At 43.1% G+C, this 22,846-nt stretch overlaps 1 protein-coding gene and 1 non-coding gene across 2 annotated transcripts in view; one reads left to right on the forward strand and one right to left on the reverse strand.

Moving 5' to 3' along the window:
• Positions 1 to 22,846, forward strand: part of SLC22A12 (solute carrier family 22 member 12) — a 42,784-nt gene that overhangs the window by 17,992 nt on the left and 1,946 nt on the right. The window contains exons 7-8 of the mRNA XM_038764008.1: positions 3,614 to 3,828; positions 14,797 to 14,905. Coding sequence (XP_038619936.1) covers positions 3,614 to 3,828; positions 14,797 to 14,905 — 324 coding nt within the window. The remainder of the gene's footprint in view (positions 1 to 3,613; positions 3,829 to 14,796; positions 14,906 to 22,846) is intronic.
• LOC119944422 lies at positions 18,838 to 18,943 on the reverse strand. The gene has a single exon (XR_005455901.1). It is a non-coding gene; the product is annotated as a U6 spliceosomal RNA (small nuclear RNA).

Genomic DNA, 22,846 nt, shown 5'->3' on the forward strand with positions numbered 1-22,846 from the left:
TGAGCGCTTGCTTTGTGCAGAGCACTGGACAAAGCGCTTGGGAAGTACAAGTCAGCGACATATAGAGACGGTCCCTACCCAACAGTGGGCTCACAGTCTAGAAGGGGGAGACAGAGAACAAAACACATTAACAAAATAAAATAAATAGAATAAATATGTACAAATAAAATAAATAGAGTAATAAACACGTACAAACATATATACGTATATACAGGTGCTGTGGGGAGGGGTAGGAGGGAAGGAGGGGGGATGAGGAGGGGGAGAGGAAGAAGGGGGCTCAGTGTGGGAAGGCCTCCTGGAGGAGGTGAGCTCTCAGTAGGGCCTTGAAGGGAGGAACAGAGCTAGCCTCACTGACTGCCTCAGCCAGTTGCAGCTGGAAGGGAGAATGGGCGAGCCCCCCAGGGGAGCTGGGATCCACTTCCCCTTGCCTGGGCAAGGATCGGTACCCCGCCACACTCAATCAATCAATCAATCAATCATATTTATTGAGCGCTTACTGTGTGCAGAGCACTGTACTAAGCGCTTGGGAAGTACAAGTTGGCAACATATAGAGACAGTCCCTACCCAGCAGTGGGCTCACAGTCTAAAGTGGGGAGACAGAGAACAAAACCAAACATACTAACACAATAAAATAAATAGAATAGATATGTACAAGTAAAATAAATAAATAAATAAATAAATAGAGTAATACTCAGCCCTCAGCATCATCATCATCAATCGTATTTATTGAGCACTTACTGTGTGCAGAGCACTGTACTAAGCGCTTGGGAAGTACAAGTTAGCAACATATAGAGACAGTCCCTACCCAACAGTGGGCTTACAGTCTAAAAGGGGGAGACAGAGAACAAAACCAAACATACTAACACAATAAAATAAATAGAATAGATATGTACAAGCAAAATAAATAAATAAATAAATAGAGTAATACTCAGCCCTCAGCATCATCATCATCAATCGTATTTATTGAGCACTTACTGTGTGCAGAGCACTGTACTAAGCGCTTGGGAAGTACAAGTTGGCAACATCTAGAGACAGTCCCTACCCAACGGTGGGCTCACAGTCTAAAAGGGGGAGACAGAGAACAAAACCCAATGTACTAACACAATAAAATAAATAGAATAGATATGTACAAGTGAAATTAATAAATAAATAAATAGAGTAATACTCAGCCCTCAGCACTCAGCCTGCCGCCCTATTCCCTCTGGGACGGTGGAACTGCAGGGCAGACCAGAAGCTCAGCACTAAGGGGTCACTCTCTTCATCATCATCAATCGTATTTATTGAGCACTTACTGTGTGCAGAGCACTGTACTAAGCGCTTGGGAAGTACAAGTTGGCAACAGATAGAGACAGTCCCTACCCAACAGTGGGCTCACAATCTTAAAGGGGGAGACAGAGAACAAAACCAAACATACTAACACAATAAAATAAATAGAATAGATATGTACAAGTAAAATAAATAAATAAATAAATAGAGTAATACTCAGCCCTCAGCATCATCATCATCAATCATATTTATTGAGCGCTTACTGTGTGCAGAGCACTGTACTAAGCACTTGGGAAGTACAAGTTAGCAACATATAGAGACAGTCCCTACCCAGCAGTGGGCTCACAATCTTAAAGGGGGAGACAGAGAACAAAACCAAACATACTAACACAATAAAATAAATAGAATAGATATGTACAAGTAAAATAAATAAATAAATAAATAGAGTAATACTCAGCCCTCAGCGTCATCATCATCAATCATATTTATTGAGCGCTTACTGTGTGCAGAGCACTGTACTAAGCACCTGGGAAGTACAAGTTGGCAACAGATAGAGACAGTCCCTACCCAGCAGTGGGCTCACAGTCTAAAAGGGGGAGACAGAGAACAAAACCAAACATACTAACACAATAAAATAAATAGAATAGATATGTACAAGTAAAATAAATAAATAAATAAATAAATAGAGTAATAGCCCTCAGCACTCAGCCCACCGCCCTATTCCCTCTGGGACGGTGGAACTGCAGAGCAGACCAGAAGCTCAGCACTAAGGGGGTCACTCTCTTCATCATCATCAATCGTATTTATTGAGCGCTTACTGTGTGCAGAGCACTGTACTAAGCGCTTGGGAAGTACAAGTTGGCAACACATAGAGACCGTCCCTACCCAACAGTGGGCTCACAGTCTAAAAGGGGGAGACAGAGAACAAGACCCAACATACTAACACAATAAAATAAATAGAATAGATATGTAAAAGTAAAATAAATAAATAGAGTAATAGCCCTCAGCATCATCATCCTCAATCGTATTTATTGAGCGCTTACTGTGTGCAGAGCACTGTACTAAGCGCCTGGGAAGTCCAAGTTGGCAACATATAGAGACAGTCCCTACCCAACAGTGGGCTCACAGTCTAAAAGGGGGAGATAGAGAACAAAACCAAACATACTAACACAATAAAATAAATAGAATAGATATGTACAAGTAAAATAAATAAATAAATAAATAAATAGAGTAGTACTCAGCCCTCAGCACTCAGCCCGCCGTCCTATTCCCTCTGGGACGGTGGAACTGCAGGGCAGACCAGAAGCTCAGCACTAAGGGGTCACTCTCTTATCATCCCCTCTCCGGCCGTGCCATTCCCTGGAGACCCCCGGGGACTGGGATACCTGTGGCCATCCCAAGTTAACACCTGAACACCTGATCCTTAATCTTGGACTCTAACCTTGCTGCCACCGCTGCTACTGCCAATCGGGCTCAGCCATCAACCACAAACGCCTCCTTCCCTGGGTCCGACCAAAGGTCAATCTGGCAAGCTTGGAGCTACAGTGGGATAACTCCCATCCTTAATATCCAAAAGTCTTCCCAACTTCCGAGGTACCAGGGAGCACCAGAGAGAGAGAGTTCCCGAGGGGATTTTTCTGGGAACCGGTGACATCTTTCAGGGCATCATTAAGGGGAGGGTGAAGAGGTATCCCAGAATCCCAGGGGAAGCAGCGTGGCTCAGTGGAAAGAGCCCGGGCTTTGGAGTCAGAGGTCGTGGGTTCAAATCCCGGCTCCGCAACTTGTCAGCTGTGTGACGTTGGGCAAGTCACTTCACTTCTCTGGGCCTCAGTTCCCTCGTCTGTAAAATGGGGATGAAGACTGTGAGCCCCTCATGGGACAACCTGATTACCTTGTACCTACCCCAGCTCTTAGAACAGGGCTTTGCACATAGTAAGCACTTAACAAACACCAACATTATTATTATTATCATTAAGCTTGCCGCTGCCTGGCCCCGTTTGGGAAAAGTCCTGCTTCCGGGTTGTCGAATCCCGCTTCTAAGCTTGATAGCTTTTCTGATTCCTTCACTCCAAAATTCACGTAGTCTTCCTCATCTCTTCTAGACCATGAGCCCGTTGTTGGGTAGGGACCATCGCTATGGGTTGCCAACTTGTCCTTCCCAAGTGTTTAGTGTAGTGTTCTGCACACAGTAAGTGCTTAATACGATTGAATGAATGAATGGAATGAGGGGTGTGTGGGCCCAGTTGGAATATGAGGCCCAGGAAAGGCGGGAGGCCCCCTGCCCTCCCCTGCCCTGCTCTTCCTTGCCCCGGAAGGGGCATTCTGCCTCTTCCCCTGTGCCCCACAGGTTCGCCTTTGGTTTTACGTACTATGGGCTCGCACTGGACCTGCAGGCCCTGGGAAGCAGCCTCTTTCTGCTCCAGGTCCTCTTCGGCACAGTGGACTTCCCAGCCAAGTTCCTAGCCCTGTGGGCCATGAACCGCGTGGGCCGGCGCTGGACACAGATAGCTTCCCTCTTCCTGGCCGGACTCTCCGTCTTGGCCAATGTGTTCGTGTCACAAGGTGAGGAGTGACGAGGATGAGGCCCCTTTGGTCTTCCGGGCCCCCATGCGTTCTGGGAGGGCTGGGAGGGCTGGGAGACCCTCTTCAAGAGCCCTGGGGAGGTCCCCTGATGCCGGCCTGGACTTCTGGGGCCCCCTGAGCTGACCTTGGGAGGCGGAGGGGCCAAGAGAGCTGGACAGTGAGGACCAGACTGTGAGCCCACTGTTGGGTAGCGACCGTCTCTATATGTTGCCAACTTGTACTTCCCAAGCGCTTAGTACAGTGCTCTGCACACAGTAAGCGCTCAATAAATACAATTGATGATGATGGTGATGACAGTGAGGACCAGACTGTGAGCCCACTGTTGGGTAGCGACTGTCTCTATATGTTGCCAACTTGTACTTCCCAAGCGCTTAGTACAGTGCTCTGCACACAGTAAGCGCTCAATAAATACAATTGATGATGATGATGATGACAGTGAGGACCAGACTGTGAGCCCACTATTGGGTAGCGACTGTCTCTATATGTTGCCAACTTGTACTTCCCAAGTGCTTAGTACAGTGCTCTGCACACAGTAAGCGCTCAATAAATACAATTGATGATGATGATGATGACAGTGAGGACCAGACTGTGAGCCCACTGTTGGGTAGGGACTATCTCTATATGTCGCCAACTTGTACTTCCCAAGCGCTTAGTACAGTGCTCTGCACACAGTAAGCGCTCAATAAATATGATTGATGATGATGATGATGACAGTGAGGACCAGACTGTGAGCCCACTGTTGGGTAGGGACTGTCTCTATATGTCGCCAACTTGTACTTCCCAAGTGCTTAGTACAGTGCTCTGCACACAGTAAGCGCTCAATAAATACGATTGATGATGACCATCATCAGCTCTTCATTCACTCATTCATTCGTGCAGTCGGTAATAATAATAATGATTCATTCATTCAGCGTGGCTTAGTGGTAAGAGCCCGGGCTAAGGAGTCAGAGGTCATGGGTTCAAATCCCGACTCCGCCACTTGTCAGCTGTGCGACTTTGGGCAAGCCGCTTCACTTCTCTGGGCCTCCGTTCCCTCCTCTGTAAAATGGGGATGAAGACTGTGAGCGCCCCGTGGGACAACCTGATTACCTTGTATCTACCTCAGTGCTTAGAACAGTGCTTGGCACATAATAAATGCCAACATTATTATTATTATTATATTTATCGAGCGCTTACTGTGTGCAGAGCACTATACTAAGCGCTTGGGAAGTACAAGCTGGTGACATATAGAGACGGTCCCTACCCAACTGAACAAAGCAAAACACAAAATAAAAGACTAAATATGTACAAATAAAATAAATAAATAAATAGAGTAATAAATGTGTACAAACATATATACATATATACAAGTGCTGTGGGGAGGGGAAGGAGGTAAGGCGGTGGGGATGGAGAGGGGGAAGAGGGGGAGAGGAAGAAGGGGGCTCAATCTGGGAAACCCTCCTGTATCCCGCTCCCCCGAACCCCCGGCCCACTACCGAGGGATGTTGTGAGTTCAACAAATATCTTTCCCCAGGGAGCCCCAGGTGGGACAGGAACTGTATCTGCTCTGAGCACAATGCTTCATCAATCAATCGTATTTATTGAGCTCTTACTGTGTGCAGAGCACTGTACTAAGCGCTTGGGAAGTACAAGTTGGTGACCCGTAGAGACGGGCCCTACCCAACAACAGGCTCACAGTCTAGAAGGGGGAGACAGACAACAAGACAAAATATGTGGAAAGGTGTCAAATCGTCAGAATAAATAGGATTGTGGGGGAGGGACGAGCAGGAAAACACAGCTCCTCCCCTCCTGCTCCAGTCAGAAGGATCTGGATTCTAATTTCCGCTCTGTGACGTCTCTGCTGTGTGACCTTAGGCGAGTCATTTCACTTCTCTCTGCCTCAGTTACCTCACCTGTGAAATCATTACCTCATCTCCCTCTTCTAAACTCTGAGCCCGTTGTCGGGTAGGGACCGTCTCTACATGTTGTTGTTTATTTGTTTTATCGTTTAGACTGTGAGTCCACTGTTGGGTAGGGACTGTCTCTATATGTTGCCAATTTGTACTTCCCAAGCGCTTAGAACAGTGCTCTGCACACAGTAAGCACTCAATAAATACGATTGATGATGATGTTGCCGGTTTGTACTTCCCTAGCGCTTAGTGCAGTGCTCAGCACACAGTAAGCGCTCAATAAATACGATTGATGATGATGATGATAAATACGGTTGAATGAATGAAGATGAATGAATAAAATGGGAATTAAGATTACGTGCCCCATGCGGGGTAGGGACTGTGTCCTATCCAGTTACCCAATTATCTACCCCAGCGCTTAGTACAGTCCTGTCGCATAATAAGCGCTTGACGAATGACACAATTATTATTATTATTATCATTATTATTGTTATTATCCTAACTCACCACCCACCTGGCCCCAGTCCAGAAAACCCATTCAGATCCACCCCTTCTTCCATCCACAGTCCCGTAATGCTCCCCACTCTCAAGACACCCATGCATGCTCGCATACACTCTCACATGCTCACACACACTCACATGTCTCACACATGCTCACCCCAAATCACACAGTCGCATGCTCCCAAACACTCCCACAGGTTCACGCATGGTCTCACATGCTCTCCCGGACAAATGCTCAACATGAGCACGCATGCTCTCACACATACTTGCAAATGCTTATATAGGCTTAGAACAGTGCTTGGCACATAGTAAGTGCTTAAAAAATACCATAATTATTACCTGTTCACACACACATTCACATGTTCCTCGTACGTATTTACTTACTTGTACATATTTACTATTCTGTTTTATTTTGTTAATATATTTTGTTCAGTGCTTGGCACATAGTAAGTGCTTAACAAATACCATAATTATTACCTGTTCACACACACCTTCACGTGTTACTTGTAGTATTTACTTACTTGTACATATTTACTATTCTGTTTTATTTTGTTAATATATTTTGTTCAGCGCTTAGCACATAGTAAGTGCTTTACAAATACCATAATTATTACCTGTTCACACACACCTTCACATGTTACTCGTACATATTTACTTACTTGTACATATTTACTATTCTATCTGTTTTATTTTGTTAATATATTTTGTTCAGTGCTTGGCACATAGTAAGTGCTTAACAAATACCATAATTACGACCTGTTCACACACACCTTCACATGTTACTCGTACGTATTTGCTTACTTGTACATATTTACTATTCTGTTTTATTTTGTTAATATATTTTGTTCAGTGCTTGGCACACAGTAAGTGCTTAACAAATACCATAATTATGACCTGTTCACACACACCTTCACATGTTACTCGTGCGTATTTACTTACTTGTACATATTTACTATTCTGTTTGTTTTATTTTGTTAATATATTTTGTTCAGTGCTTGGCACATAGTAAGTGCTTAACAAATACCACAATTATGACCTGTTCACACACACCTTCACATGTTACTCGTACGTATTTACTTACTTGTACATATTTACTATTCTATTTGTTTTATTTTGTTAATATATTTTGTTCAGTGCTTGGCACATAGTAAGTGCCTAACAAATACCACAATTATGACCTGTTCACACACACCTTCACATGTTACTCGTACGTATTTACTTACTTGTACATATTTACTATTCTATTTGTTTTATTTTGTTAATATATTTTGTTCAGTGCTTGGCACATAGTAAGTGCTTAACAAATACCATAATTATTACCTGTTCACATACACCTTCACGTGTTACTCGTACGTATTTACTTACTCGTACATATTTACTATTCTATTTGTTTTATTTTGTTAATATATTTTGTTCAGTGCTTGGCACATAGTAACTGCTTAACAAATACCATAATTATGACCCGTTCACACACACCTTCACATGTTACTCGTATGTATTTACTTACTTGTACATATTTACTATTCTATTTGTTTTATTTTGTTAATATATTTTGCTCAGTGCTTGGCACATAGTAGGTGCTTAACAAATACCATAATTATGACCTGTTCACACACACCTTCAAGTGTTACTCGTATGTATTTACTTACTTGTAAATATTTACTATTCTATTTGTTTTATTTTGTTAATATATTTTGTTCAGTGCTTGGCACACAGTAAGTGCTTAACAAATACCATAATTATGACCTGTTCACACACACCTTCACATGTTACTCGTGCGTATTTACTTACTTGTACATATTTACTATTCTGTTTGTTTTATTTTGTTAATATATTTTGTTCAGTGCTTGGCACATAGTAAGTGCTTAACAAATACCACAATTATGACCTGTTCACACACACCTTCACATGTTACTCGTATGTATTTACTTACTTGTACATATTTACTATTCTATTTGTTTTATTTTGTTAATATATTTTGTTCAGTGCTTGGCACATAGTAAGTGCTTTACAAATACCATAATTATGACCTGTTCACACACACCTTCACACCTTACTTGTACGTATTTACTTACTTGTACATATTTACTATTCTGTTTTATTTTGTTAATATATTTTGTTCAGTGCTTGGCACATAGTAAGTGCTTAACAAATACCATAATTATTACCTGTTCACACACACCTTCACGTGTTACTTGTAGTATTTACTTACTTGTACATATTTACTATTCTGTTTTATTTTGTTAATATATTTTGTTCAGCGCTTAGCACATAGTAAGTGCTTTACAAATACCATAATTATTACCTGTTCACACACACCTTCACATGTTACTCGTACGTATTTACTTACTTGTACATATTTACTATTCTATCTGTTTTATTTTGTTAATATATTTTGTTCAGTGCTTGGCACATAGTAAGTGCTTAACAAATACCATAATTACGACCTGTTCACACACACCTTCACATGTTACTCGTACGTATTTGCTTACTTGTACATATTTACTATTCTGTTTTATTTTGTTAATATATTTTGTTTAGTGCTTGGCACATAGTAAGTGCTTAACAAATACCATAATTATGACCTGTTCACACACACCTTCACATGTTACTCGTACGTATTTACTTACTTGTACATATTTACTATTCTATTTGTTTTATTTTGTTAATATATTTTGTTTAGTGCTTGGCACATAGTAAGTGCATAACAAATACCATAATTATGACCTGTTCACACACACCTTCACATGCAACTCGTACGTATTTGCTTGCTTGTACATATTTACTATTCTATTTGTTTTATTTTGTTAATATATTTTGTTCAGTGCTTGGCACACAGTAAGTGCTTAACAAATACCATAATTATTACCTGTTCACGCACACCTTCACATGTTACTCGTACGTATTTACTTACTTGTACATATTTACTATTCTATTTGTTTTATTTTGTTAATATATTTTGTTCAGTGCTTGGCACATAGTAAGTGCTTAACAAATACCATAATTATGACCTGTTCACACACACCTTCACATGTTACTCGTACGTATTTACTTACTTGTACATATTTACTATTCTATTTGTTTTATTTTGTTAATATATTTTGTTCAGTGCTTGGCACATAGTAAGTGCTTAACAAATACCGTAATTATTACCTGTTCACACACACCTTCACGTGTTACTCGTACATATTTACTTACTTGTACGTATTTACTATTCTATTTGTTTTATTTTGTTAATATATTTTGTTCAGTGCTTGGCACATAGTAAGTGCTTAACAAATACCATAATTATTACCTGTTCATGCACACCTTCACATGTTACTTGTACGTATTTACTTACTTGTACATATTTACTATTCTATTTGTTTTATTTTGTTAATATATTTTGCTCAGTGCTTGGCACATAGTAAGTGCTTAACAAATATCATAATTATGACCTGTTCACACACACCTTCACATGTTACTCGTACGTATTTACTTACTTGTACATATTTACTATTCTATTTGTTTTATTTTGTTAATATATTTTGTTCAGTGCTTGGCACATAGTAAGTGCTTAACAAATACCATAATTATTACCTGTTCACACACACCTTCACATGTTACTCGTACATATTTACTTACTTGTACATATTTACTATTCCATTTGTTTTATTTTGTTAATATATTTTGTTCAGTGCTTGGCACACAGTAAGTGCTTAACAAATACGATAATTATGACCTGTTCACACACACCTTCACATGTTACTTGTACGTATTTACTTACTTGTACATATTTACTATTCTATTTGTTTTATTTTGTTAATATATTTTGTTCAGTGCTTGGCACATAGTAAGTGCTTAACAAATACCGTAATTATGACCTGTTCACACACACCTTCACATGTTACTTGTACGTATTTACTTACTTGTACATATTTAGTATTCTTTTTGTTTTATTTTGTTAATATATTTTGTTCAGTGCTTGGCACATAGTAAGTGCTTAACAAATACCATAATTATGACCTGTTCACACACACCTTCACATGTTACTCGTACATATTTACTTACTTGTACATATTTACTATTCTATTTGCTTTATTTTGTTAATATATCTTGTTCAGTGCTTGGCACGTAGTAAGTGCTTAACAAATACCATAATTATGACCTGTTCACACACACCTTCACGTGCCACTCGTACGTATTTACTTACTTGTACATATTTACTATTCTATTTGTTTTATTTTGTTAATATATTTTGTTTTGTTGTCTGTCTCCCCCTTCTAGCAATCAATCAATCAATGAATCATATTTATTGAGCGCTTACTGTGTGCAGAGCACTGTACTAAGCACTTGGGAAGTACAAGTTGGCAACGTATAGAGACAGTCCCTACCCAACAGTGGGCTCCCAGTCTAAAAGGGGGAGACAGAGAACAAAACCAAACACACTAACAAGATAAAATAAATAGAAGAGAGATGTACAAGTAAAATAAATAAATAGAATAATAAATATGTACAAACATATATACAGGACTTCTAGACTGCAAGCCCGTCGTTGGGTAGGGGCCGTCTCTAGATGTTGCCAGCTTGTACTTCCCACGTGCTTAGTATAGCGCTCCGCACACAGTAAGCGCTCAATAAATCCGATTAAACGAATGCTCCCGCAGAATCATACCCCACTCTCCCCCGACCAAACTCCTCACTTCCACAGGGCCACAGCTGTCCATCAGCCAGTTCAACCACTGAATCCTGAGGGGCTCGTGCTGTCCTGAAATACAGTAGAGGATGGACACAGTTCTTGGACCCCAGAAGTTTGAGGCCTATCAGAGGGGTGGTTGTAAGGGATGCGAGCAAGGAAACAGTTACGGGAATTGGTCGTGCTGATGGGGAGAAGACGGGCAATAGTGGATTTCAACGTCCCCCATCCTCCGGATTCGTGGGCAGAGAAGGAGACGGACCTGCAGGGCTGATGCGAGTTGTAGTCCCTCCAGCACTGCTGGGGACTTGGCAAATTTTTCTGCTCATCCAGGCCTTGGTAAGCCCTTAGTACAGTGCTCTGCACACAGTAAGCGCTCAATAAATACAATTGATTGATTGATTGATCATTATTTATTTATCTATTTTACTTGTACATATCTATTCTATTTATTTTCTTTTGTGAGTATGTTTGGTCTTGTTCTCTGTCTCCCCCTTTTAGACGGTGAGCCCACTGTTGGGTAGGGACTGTCTCTATATGTTGCCACCTTGTACTTCCCAAGCGCTTAGTACAGTGCTCTGCGCACAGTAAGCGCTCAATAAATACGATTGATTGATTGATTGATCATTATTTGTTTATCTATTTTACTTGTACATATCTATTCTATTTATTTTCTTTTGTTAGTATGTTTGGTCTTGTTCTCTGTCTCCCCCTTTTAGACGGTGAGCCCACTGTTGGGTAGGGACTGTCTCTATATGTTGCCACCTTGTACTTCCCAAGCGCTTAGTCCAGTGCTCTGTGCACAGTAAGCGCTCAATAAATATGATTGATTGATTGATTGATCATTATTTATTTATCTATTTTACTTGTACATATCTATTCTATTTATTTTCTTTTGTGAGTATGTTTGGTCTTGTTCTCTGTCTCCCCCTTTTAGACGGTGAGCCCACTGTTGGGTAGGGACTGTCTCTATATGTTGCCACCTTGTACTTCCCAAGCGCTTAGTCCAGTGCTCTGCACACAGTGAGCGCTCAATAAATACGATTGATTGATTGATGGATCATTATTTATTTATTTATTTTACTTGTACATATCTATTCTATTTATTTTATTTTGTTAGTATGTTTGGTCTTGTTCTCTGTCTCCCCCCTTTAGCCGGTGAGCCCACTGTTGGGTAGGGACTGTCTCTATATGTTGCCACCTTGTACTTCCCAAGCGCTTAGTACAGTGCTCTGCACACAGTAAGCGCTCAATAAATACAATTGATTGATTGATTGATCATTATTTATTTATTTATTTTACTTGTACATATCTATTCTACTTATTTTCTTTTGTTAGTATGTTTGGTTTAGTTCTCTGTCTCCCCCTTTTAGACAGTGAGCCCACTGTTGGGTAGGGACTGTCTCTATATGTTGCCACCTTGTAATAATAATAATAATGATGGCATTTGTTAAGCGCTTACTATGTGCAAAGCACTGTTCTAAGCGCTGGGGAGGTAACAAGGTGATCAGGTTGTCCCACAGGGGTCACACAGTCTTAATTCCCGATTTACAGATGAGGTAACTGAGGCACAGAGAAGTGAAGTGACTTGCCCAAAGTCACACAGCTGACAGTTGGCGGACTCGGGATCTGAACCCATGATCTCTGAGTCCAAAGCCCGGGCTCTTTCCACTGAGCCATGCTGCATCTCTACTTCCCAAGCGCTGAGTCCAGTGCTCTGCACACAGTAAGCGCTCAATAAATACGATTGATGGACTGATCAGCCTGTTTGGCAGCCCTTCCCTAGAGGCCTCTGGGAGGAGGCGGGTGAGGGTTGGCCGAAGACGAGGGGACGGTTGTGCCAGGCCTGGAGCGAAGGCTCCAAAGGACTGTGCTTTGGTAGTCGATACTCGTGAGACTGTGAGCCCCACGTGGGACGGGGACTGTGTCCAACCCGATTTGCTTCTAATCACCAGACAATCCCTACCCAACATGGGCTCACAGTCTAGAAGGGGGAGAGACAACAAAACAAAACATGTGGACAGGTGTCAGGTCGCCAGAACAAATGGAATTAAAGCTAAATGCCCATCATTAACAGAATAAATTGAATAGTAAATATGTACAAGTAAAATAAATATCCATTCATTCATTCCATCGTATTTATTGAGCGCTTACTGTGTGCAGAGCACTGTACTAAGTGCTTGGGAAGTACAAGTTGGCAACATATAGAGATGGTCCCTACCCAACAGCGGGCTCACAGTCTAGAAGACTGTCACAGTCTTCTGTCACAGTAGAAGTCACACACTTAATAATAATAATGGCATTTATTAAGTGTTTACTATGTGCAAAGCACTGTTCTAAGCGCTGGGGAGGTTACAAGGTGATCAGGTTGTCCCACGGGGGGCTCGCAGTCTTAATCCCCATTTTACAGATGAGGTAACTGAGGCACAGAGAAGTTAAGTGACTTGCCCAAAGTCACACAGCTGACAAGTGGCAGAGCCAGGATTTGAGCCCATGACCTCTGACTCCAAAACCCGTGCTCTTTCCACTGAGCCACGCTGCTTCTCCTGTCAGCTGTGTGACCTTGGGCAAGTCACCTAACCTCTCTGGGCCTCAATGACCTCATCTATAAAACGGGGATGAAGACTGTGAGCCCCCCGTGGGAAAACCTGATCACCTTGTAACCTCCCCAGCGCCTAGAAGAGTGCTTGGCACATAGCAAGCGCTTAATAAATGCCATTATTATTATTAAGTAGGTGTACGATATATATTTCTGTTTTGATCAGAGCTGCTGAAATGATACAGGAACATAGATCCCCAAAGAAAATAATGTAATTGATTCGGGTCCCAAGATGGGGGCTTGTCTTTGTGAGCCATGGGTGGTTTTTGTGTTTATTTGAGAAGCAGCACAACCTGGTGGAAAGAGCACGGGCTTAGAACTCAGAGGACCTGGGTTCAAATCTTGGTTCTGCCAAATGCTAGCTGTGTGACTTTGGGCAAGTGACCTCATCTGTAAAATGGGGATGAAGACTGGGAGCCCCCTGTGGGACAACCTGATCACCCTGTAACCTCCCCAGCGCCCAGAACAGTGCCTGGCACATAGTGAGCGCTCAATAAAGGGAAGCAGTGCGGCTCAATGGAAAGAGCCCGGGCTTTGGAGTCAGAGGTCATGGGTTCAAACCCCCGCTCTGCCAACTGTCAGCTGGGTGACTTTGGGCAAGTCGCTTCACTTCTCTGGGCCTCAGTTCCCTCATCTGTATAATGGGGATTAAGATTGTGAGCCCCACCTGGGACAACCTTGATTACCTTGCATCCCCCCAGCGCTTAGAACAGTGCTTGGCACATAGTAAGCGCTTAACAAATACCAACATTATTATTATTATTCTCTGTGCCTCAGTTCCCTCATCTGTAAAATGGGGATGAAGACTGTGAGCCCCCCGAGGGACAACCTGATCACCTTGTATCCTCCCCAGCGCTTAGAACAGTGTTGGGTAAGGACCGTCTCTATATGTTGCCAACTTGTACTTCCCAAGCGCTTAGTGCTCTGCACACAGTAAGTGCTCAATAAATATGATTGATTGATTGATCTGCACATAGTAAGCGCTTAATAAAAACCATTATTAATAAATGCCATTATTATTTTTAAGTAGGTGTTCGATATATCAGAACCACGGTGTCCTCATGGCAGCTCTGACCTCTCTGGAGTCTCCAGACTCCTCTCCTCTCTGGAGTCTTTTAGACTGTGAGCCCACTGTTGGGTAGGGACTGTCTCTATGTGTCGCCAATTTGTACTTCCCAAGCGCTTAGTACAGTGCTCTGCACATAGTAAGCGCTCAATAAATACGATTGATTGATTGATTGATTGAAATGTCCTCCTCTGATCACTGCTTCTCCTCTCCCCAGAAATGCAGCCCCTGCGCCTGTCTTTGGCGGTCCTGGGAATAGGGAGCATGGGAGCTGCCTTCTCCTGCCATGCTGTCTACAGCAGTGAGCTCTACCCAACCGTGCTCAGGTACAGTGCTCCGCGGCAGGGCTCCTGCTCCGGTGCTCCCGTACGGTGCTCTGCTACGGCCGCCGAGGCCGGCTGGAGAGCAAGCTGCAAAATCCTTCCGTGACTGGACTGTGAGCCCGCTGTTGGGTAGGGACCGTCTCTATACGTTGCCAACTTGGACTTCCCAAGCGCTTAGTCCAGTGCTCTGCACACGGTAAGCGCTCAGTAAATACGATTGAATGAATGAAATCATCATCATCATCATCAATCGTATTTATTGAGTGCTTACTATGTGCAGAGCACTGTACTAAGCGCTTGGGAAGTACAAATTGAAATGAGCAATGACCGACTTTAGCGAATGAGCGGATGAGCCCGGGCTTTGGAGTCAGAGGTCATGGGTTCAAATCCCAGCTCCACTGCGTGTCAGCTGGGTGACTTTGGGCAAATCACTTCACTTCTCTGGGCCTCAGTTACCTCATCTGTCCAATGGGGATTAAGATTGTGAACCCCACGTGGGACAACCTGATCACCTTGTATCCTCCCCAGCGCTTAGAACAGTGCTTTGCACATAGTAAGTACTTAACAAATACCAAAATTATAAATCATTATTATTCCAACATCCCTTTTTCCTCTCCTCCTCCCCATCCCCCCAATCCTACCTCCTTCCCCTCCCCTGTATATATGTTTGTACAGATTTATGACTCTATTTTACTGTACATATTTACTATTCTATTTATTTTGTTAATGATGTGCATTTAGCTTTCATTCTATTTGTTCTGACGAATTGACACCTGTCCACATGTTTTGTTTTTGTTGCCTGTCTCCCCGTTCTAGACTGTGAGCCCGCTGTTGGGTAGGGACCATCTCTATATGTTGCCAACTTGTACTTCCCAAGCGCTTAGTACAGTGCTCTGCACACAGTAAGTGCTCAATAAATATGATTGAATGAATGAACGAATATTAAATGGACCACAGACTCATGCATTCAACAGTATTTACTGAGTGCTTGCAGCATGCAGAGCACTGGACTAAGCCCTTGGGAGAGTACAATACAGCAATAAACAGACACATTCCCTGCCCACAACAAACTTACAGTCTGGAGCGGGAGATCAATCAATCAATCGTATTTATTGAGCGCTTACTGTGTGCAGAGCACTGTACTAAGCGCTTGGGAAGTACAAGTTGGCAACATATAGAGACGGTCCCTACCCAACAGTGGGCTCACAGCCTAGAAGGGGGAGACAAAGAACAAAACAAAACATAGCAACAAAATAAAATAAATAGAATAAATATGTACAAATAAAATAAATAAATAGAGTAATAAATACATGCATACATACATATATACACAGCTGACAGTTGACGGAGCCGGGATCAATCAATCAATCAATCGTATTTATTGAGAGCTTACTGTGTGCAGAGCACTGTACTAAGCGCTTGGGAAGTCCAAGTTGGCAACACCTAGAGACGGTCCCTACCCAACAGTGGGCTCACTGTCTGGAAGGGAGATGACATTAAAAGAAATCAATAAATTACAGATATGTATGGAAATGTTGTGGAGCTGGGAGGGGAGACGAATAAAGGGAGCAAGTCAGGGTGACGCAGAAAGGAGTGGGAGAAAAGGAAAGGAGAGGTTAATCAGGGAAGGCTTCTTGGAGGAGATCAATCAATCAATCAATTGTATTTATTGAGCGCTTACTGTGTGCAGAGCACTGTACTAAGTGCTTGGGAAGTACAAGTTGGCAACATATAGAGACAGTCCCTACCCAACAGTGGGCTCACAGTCTGGTGCCTTCAATAAGGCTTTGAAGCAGGGGAGAAATTCGGGGGGCAGGAATGGGGCTGGGCTCCTGGGCTCCTCTCCCCCTCATCCCCCTCTCCATCCCCCCCATCTTACCTCCTTCCCTTCCCCACAGCACCTGTATATGTGTATATATGCTTGTACATATTTATTACTCTATTTATTTATTTATTTTACTTGTGCATATCTATTCTATTTATTTTATTTTGTTAGTATGTTTGGTTTTGTTCTCTGTCTCCCCCTTTTAGACTGTGAGTCCACTGTTGGGTAGGGACTGTCTCTATATGTTGCCAACTTGTACTTCCCAAGCACTTAGTACAGTGCTCTGCACACTTATTGAGCGCTTACTGATTGATTGATTGATTGATTGATTGGGCTGGAAGAGGGTCTCCTCTTAGAGCAGACAGAAGGTCAGAACTCGTTCCTTTTGATGAGACCATCGTTCAATCCGTGTTATTTATCAAATCCCTACTGCAGGCAGAGCCCTGTAATACGTTCTTGGCAGAGTACAATAAGAGCTACAATAATAATTAGGGAATTTCATGATCCCTGACCACAAGGAACGTGGCTAATTGGCAGGTGTATTGGTATTCATTCATTCATTCATTCATTCAATCGTATTTATTAAGTGCTTACTGTGCGCAGAGCACTGTACTAAGCACTTGGGAGAGTACAGTACAACAATAAACAGACACATTCCCTGCCCACAACGAGCTGGCAGTCTAGAGGGCAGGGAGACAGATATTAATTCATTTATTCAATCGTATTTATTGAGCACTTACTGTGTGCAGAGCACTGTACTAAGAGCTTGGGAAGTACAGAGAGCTCACCTCCTCCAGGAGGCCTTCCCAGCCTGAGCCCCCTCCTTCCTCTCCCCCTCCTCCCCCTCTCCACCCCCTGCCTTATCTCCTTCCCTTCCCCATAGCACCTGTATATATGTATATATGTTTGTACGTATTTATTACTCTATTTATTTATTTATTTTAGTTGCACATATCTATTCTATTTATTTTATTTTGTTAATATGTTTTGTTTTGTATGTTTTGTTTTGTTCTCTGTCTCCCCATTCTAGACTGTAAGCCCACTGTTGGGTAGGGACCGTCTCTATATGTTGCCAAGTTGTACTTCCCAAGCGCTTAGTACAGTGCTCTGCACACAGTAAGCGCTCAATAAATACGATTGATTGATTGATTGATTGAAGTACAAGTCGGCAACATATAGAGACGGTCCCTACCCAACAGTGGGCTCCCAGTCTAGAAGGGGGAGGCAGACAAGAAAACAAAACATGTAGACAGGTGATTTATATCAATATAAATTAATGTCTGTCTCCCCCTGGAAGAAGTGTATTTCTACTCTTTCATATTGTGTTTTTCCAAGTGCTCAGTGAAATGCTCTGCACATAGTAAGGACTCAGTAAATGACCTGAAGATTTCTACTCTATTGCTTTCATTGCCAAGTGGCTTCTTACTCCGCTCCCAAACATTCATTCATTCAATCGTATTTATTGAGCGCTTACTGTGTGCAGAGCACTGTCCTAAGCGCTTGGGAAGTACAAGTTGGCAACATATAGAGACGGTCCCTACCTAACAGCAGGCTCACAGTCTAGAAGGGGGAGACAGACAACAAAACAAAACATATTAACAAAATAAAATAAATAGAATAAATATGTATAAGTAAAATAAATAGAGTAATAAATATGTACAAACATACATACATATATATATATATATATATATATATATATGGCTCAGTGTGGCTCAGTGGAAAGAGCCCAGGCTTTGGAGTCAGAGGTCACGGGTTCAAATCCTGGCTCCACCACTTGTCAGCTGTGTGACTTTGGGCAAATCACTTCACTTCTTTGTGCCTCAGTTACCTCATCTGTAAAATGGGGATTGAGATTGTGAGCCCCACATGGGACAACCTGATCACCTTGTATCCTCCCCAGCACTTAGAACAGTGCTTTGCACATAGTAAGCGCTTAACAAATACCAAAATTATTATTATTATTATTATTATTATTATTATTATTATTATATATACAGGTGCTGTGGGGAGTTGAAGGAGGTAAGGCAGGGGGGATGGGGAGGAGGAGGAGGGGGAGAGGAAGGAAGGGGCTCAGTCTGGGAAGGCCTCCTGGAGGAGGTGAGCTCTCAAAAATATGGAACACTTCACGAATTTGCTGGCATCCTTGCGTAGGGGTCATGCTAATCTTCCCTACATCGTTCCAATTTTAGTATATGTGCTGCCGAAGCGAGCACATTCCACACTCCCCAGTGGTAGTCCCTAGACCGTAAGCTCCCTGAGGGCCGTGATCACGCCTACCAACTCTCCCAAGAAAGTAGACCAACTCTATTATATTGTGCTCTCCCAACGGCTTAGTGCAGTGCTCTGCACACGGTAAGCACTCAGTAAATCCCATTGATTGATTGTACAGAGTCGGTGCTCGAGAAATACCACTGACTGATCGGGTCCCTTTCCAGACTCAACTTCCAGCTCATCAAGGGGGGCTCTCAATCCACGTGCTGTAGGACGTATTAAGCCCCAACCTGTCACTTAGTGGGGCACAGAGAGTGGGGTGTTGGGGGGATGGACAGAAAAGTGGGGAGACTGTTTGGGGGGACCCATAGGGAGGAAGTTGGGGCGGGGGGCTGAACTCCGCAATTCTACTGGAGAGAGGGCATGGAGGGAAGAGGTGACTACTAGAAGGGAAATGTGCGCGCCCTCCCCTTTTTTCTGGGTTGAGTAGAAGTCCTAACTGTACCCTCAGGGCTCTGAATTGAGCAGTATGGTCTATGGGCAGGGAATAATAATAATAATAATAATAATGTTGGTATTTGTTAAGCGCTTACTGTGTGCAAAGCACTGTTCTAAGCGCTAGGGTAGATACAAGGTAATCTGGTTGTCCCATGAGGGGCTCACAGTCTTCATCCCCATTTTAAAGATGAGGGAACTGAGGCCCAGAGAAGTGAAGTGACTTACCCAAAGTCATACAGCTGACAATTGGCGGAGCCGGGATTCGAACCCACGACCTCTGCCTCCAAAGCCCGTGCTCTTTCCATTGAGCCACGCTGCTTCCCCATTGTTGAATTGTACTCTCCCAAGTGCTTAGTGCACAGTAAGCGCTCAATAAATACAATTGAATGAATAAATGGATGAATAGCGGAAAGAGCGCACAACTGGGAGTCAGAAGGCCTGGGTTCTAATCTCAGCTTGACCCACTTGCCCGCTGGGTGACCTTGGGAAAGTCACTTCATTTATCTTAGCTTCCTAAAGAACCTCCAGTGGTTGCCCATTCATTCATTCAATCGTATTTATTGAGCGCTTACTGTGTGCAGAGCACTGTATTAAGAGCTTGGGAAGTACAAGTCGGCAACAACGTGGCTCAGTGGAAAGAGCCCGGGTTCTGATCCCGGCTCCGCCAATTGTCAGGTGTGTGACTTTGGGCAAGTCACTTCAATTCTCTGGGCCTCAGTTACCTCATCTGTAAAATGGGGATGAAGACTGCAAGCCCCCCGTGGGACAACCTGATCACCTTGTAACCTTGTAACCTCCCCAGCGCTTAGAAAAGTGCTTTGCACATAGTAAGTGCTTAATAAATGCCATCATTATTATTATTATTATTGTTATCCACCATCATGTGAAACAGATACTCTTCACTTTAGGTTTTAAAGCACTCACTCCCTTTGATTCCTCCTTCCTCACCTCAATCATCATCATCAATCGTATTTATTGAGCGCTTACTATGTGCAGAGCACTGTACTAACCTCACTGCTCCCCTACTACAACCCAGTCTGCACACTTTGCTCCTCTAATGCTAATCTTTTCACGGAACCTCCATCATGCCCATCTCATCGCTAGCCCCTCACCCATGTCAATCAATCAATCAATCAATCAATCGTATTTATTGAGCACTTACTGTGTGCAGAGCACTGTACTAAGCGCTTGGGAAGTACAAGTTGGCAACATGTCTGCCTCTGACCTGCAAACCCTTCCTCTTCATAGCCAACAAACAATCACCCTACCCGCCTTTGGAGCCTTATTAAAAGCTCATTTCCTCTTCACTCTTGCACTCGGATTTGCACCTTTTATTCACCATTCTCTCAGGCCCAGAGCACTTATGCATTCATTCATTCATTCAATCGTATTTATGGAGCACTTACTGTGTGCAGAGCACTGGACTAAGCGCTTGGAAAGTACAATTCAGCAACAGAGGCAGTCCCTACCCAACAACAGGCTCACAGTCTAGAAGGGGGAGACGGACAGCAAAACAGAACAAGTAGACAAGTGTCAATAACATCATAATGAATAGGATTATAGATATATATCATAATCATCATCTATCATATTTATTGAGCACTTACTATGTGCAGAGCACTGTACTAAGCGCTTGGGAAGTACAAATTGGCAACATATAGAGACAGTCCCTACCCAACATCATCATCATCATCAATCGTATTTATTGAGCACTTACTATGTGCAGAGCACTGTACTAAGCATTTGGGAAGTACAAATTGGCAACATATAGAGACAGTCCCTACCCAACAGTGGGCTCACAGTCTAAAAGGGGGAGACAGAGAACAAAACCAAACATACTAACAAAATAAAATAAATAGAATAGATTCTCAGCCTTGACTGGGACAGGGTCAGTGGTAAATCTGGTTACTCTCTATCTACCCCGGGGCTTGGAAAGTACCTAATAAATACCATTATTAAAGAACACAGCTAAGCAAAGTTGTTAAGGTTGTTGGGTTTTATGCTCAGTGGCCCGTATCAAAGCAGGGAATAGTTTTCCGCAGATACAGCCCGGGGCTGGGAGTCGGAAGGACCTGGGTTCTAATCCCGGCTCCGCCACGTGGCTGCTGTGTGACCCTGGGTAAGTCACTCACTTCTCTGGACCTCAGTTCCCTCATCCGTAAAATGGGGATTAATCAGTCAATCAATCAATCGTATTTATTGAGCACTTACTGTGTGCAGAGCACCCAACAGTGGGCTCACAGTCTAAAAGATATATATGCATCATTAATAAAATAGGGTAATAAATCTGTACAAATGTACACAAGTGCTGTGGGGAGGGGAAGGGCGTAGGGCAGAGGGAGGGAGTGAGGGTGATGGGGAGGAAGAGGAGGAGAGGATAAGGAGGGGGCTTAGTCTGGGAAGGGCTACTGGAGGAGGTGAGCTCTCAGTGGGGCTTGGAAGGGAGGAAGAGAGCTAGTTTGGTGGGTGTTTGGAGGGAGGGCATTCAATCAATCAATCAATCAATCGTATTTATTGAGCGCTTACTGTGTGCAGAGCACTGTACTAAGCACTTGGGAAGTACAAGTTGGCAACATATAGAGACGGTCCCTACCCAACAGTGGGCTCATTCCAGGCCAGAGGTAGGACATGGGCCAGGGGTGGACGGCGGGACCGGCGAGAGCGAGGTACAGTGAGGAGGGTAGCAGCAGAGGAGTGGAGGGTGCGGGCTGGGCTGCAGAAGGAGAGAAGGGAGGTGAGGTAGGAGGGGGCAAGGGGATGGAGAGCTTAGAAGCCAACAGTAAGGAGTTTTTGCTTCATGTGAAGATTGATAGGCAACCACTGGAGATTTTTGAGGAGGGAAGTGACATGCCCAGAGTGTTTCTGTAATAATAATAATAATAATGATGGCATTTATTAAGCACTTACTATGTGCAAAGCACTGTTCTATGCGCTGGGGGGATACAAGGTGATGAGGTTGTCCCACGTGGGGCTCACAGTCTTCATCCCCATTTTACAGATGAGGGAACTGGGGCACAGAGAAGTTAAGTGACTTGCCCAAAGTCACACAGCTGACAAGTGGCAGAGCCGGGATGTGGACCCATGACCTCTGACTCCAAAGCTCGTGCTCTTTCCCACTGAGCCACACTGCTTCTTATCCATAAACTTATGGATAAACTGTAGAAACTTATGTTCATATCCGTAATTTATTTATGTACATTAATGTCTATCTCTCCCACTAAACTTATCCGTAATTTATTTATGTACATTAATGTCTATCTCACCCACTAAACTGTAAGCTTGTCGTGGGCAGGGAATGTGTCTTGTAACCCTATCTCTGTTATATTGCACACTCCCAGGCAGTTAGTACAGTGCTCTGTATCCAGCGAGCGCTCAATAAATTCTACCGATTGATTATCTGGACTTCA

The sequence above is a fragment of the Tachyglossus aculeatus genome, chromosome 22 (genome assembly GCF_015852505.1).
Source record: "Tachyglossus aculeatus isolate mTacAcu1 chromosome 22, mTacAcu1.pri, whole genome shotgun sequence".
NCBI lineage: Eukaryota > Metazoa > Chordata > Mammalia > Monotremata > Tachyglossidae > Tachyglossus > Tachyglossus aculeatus.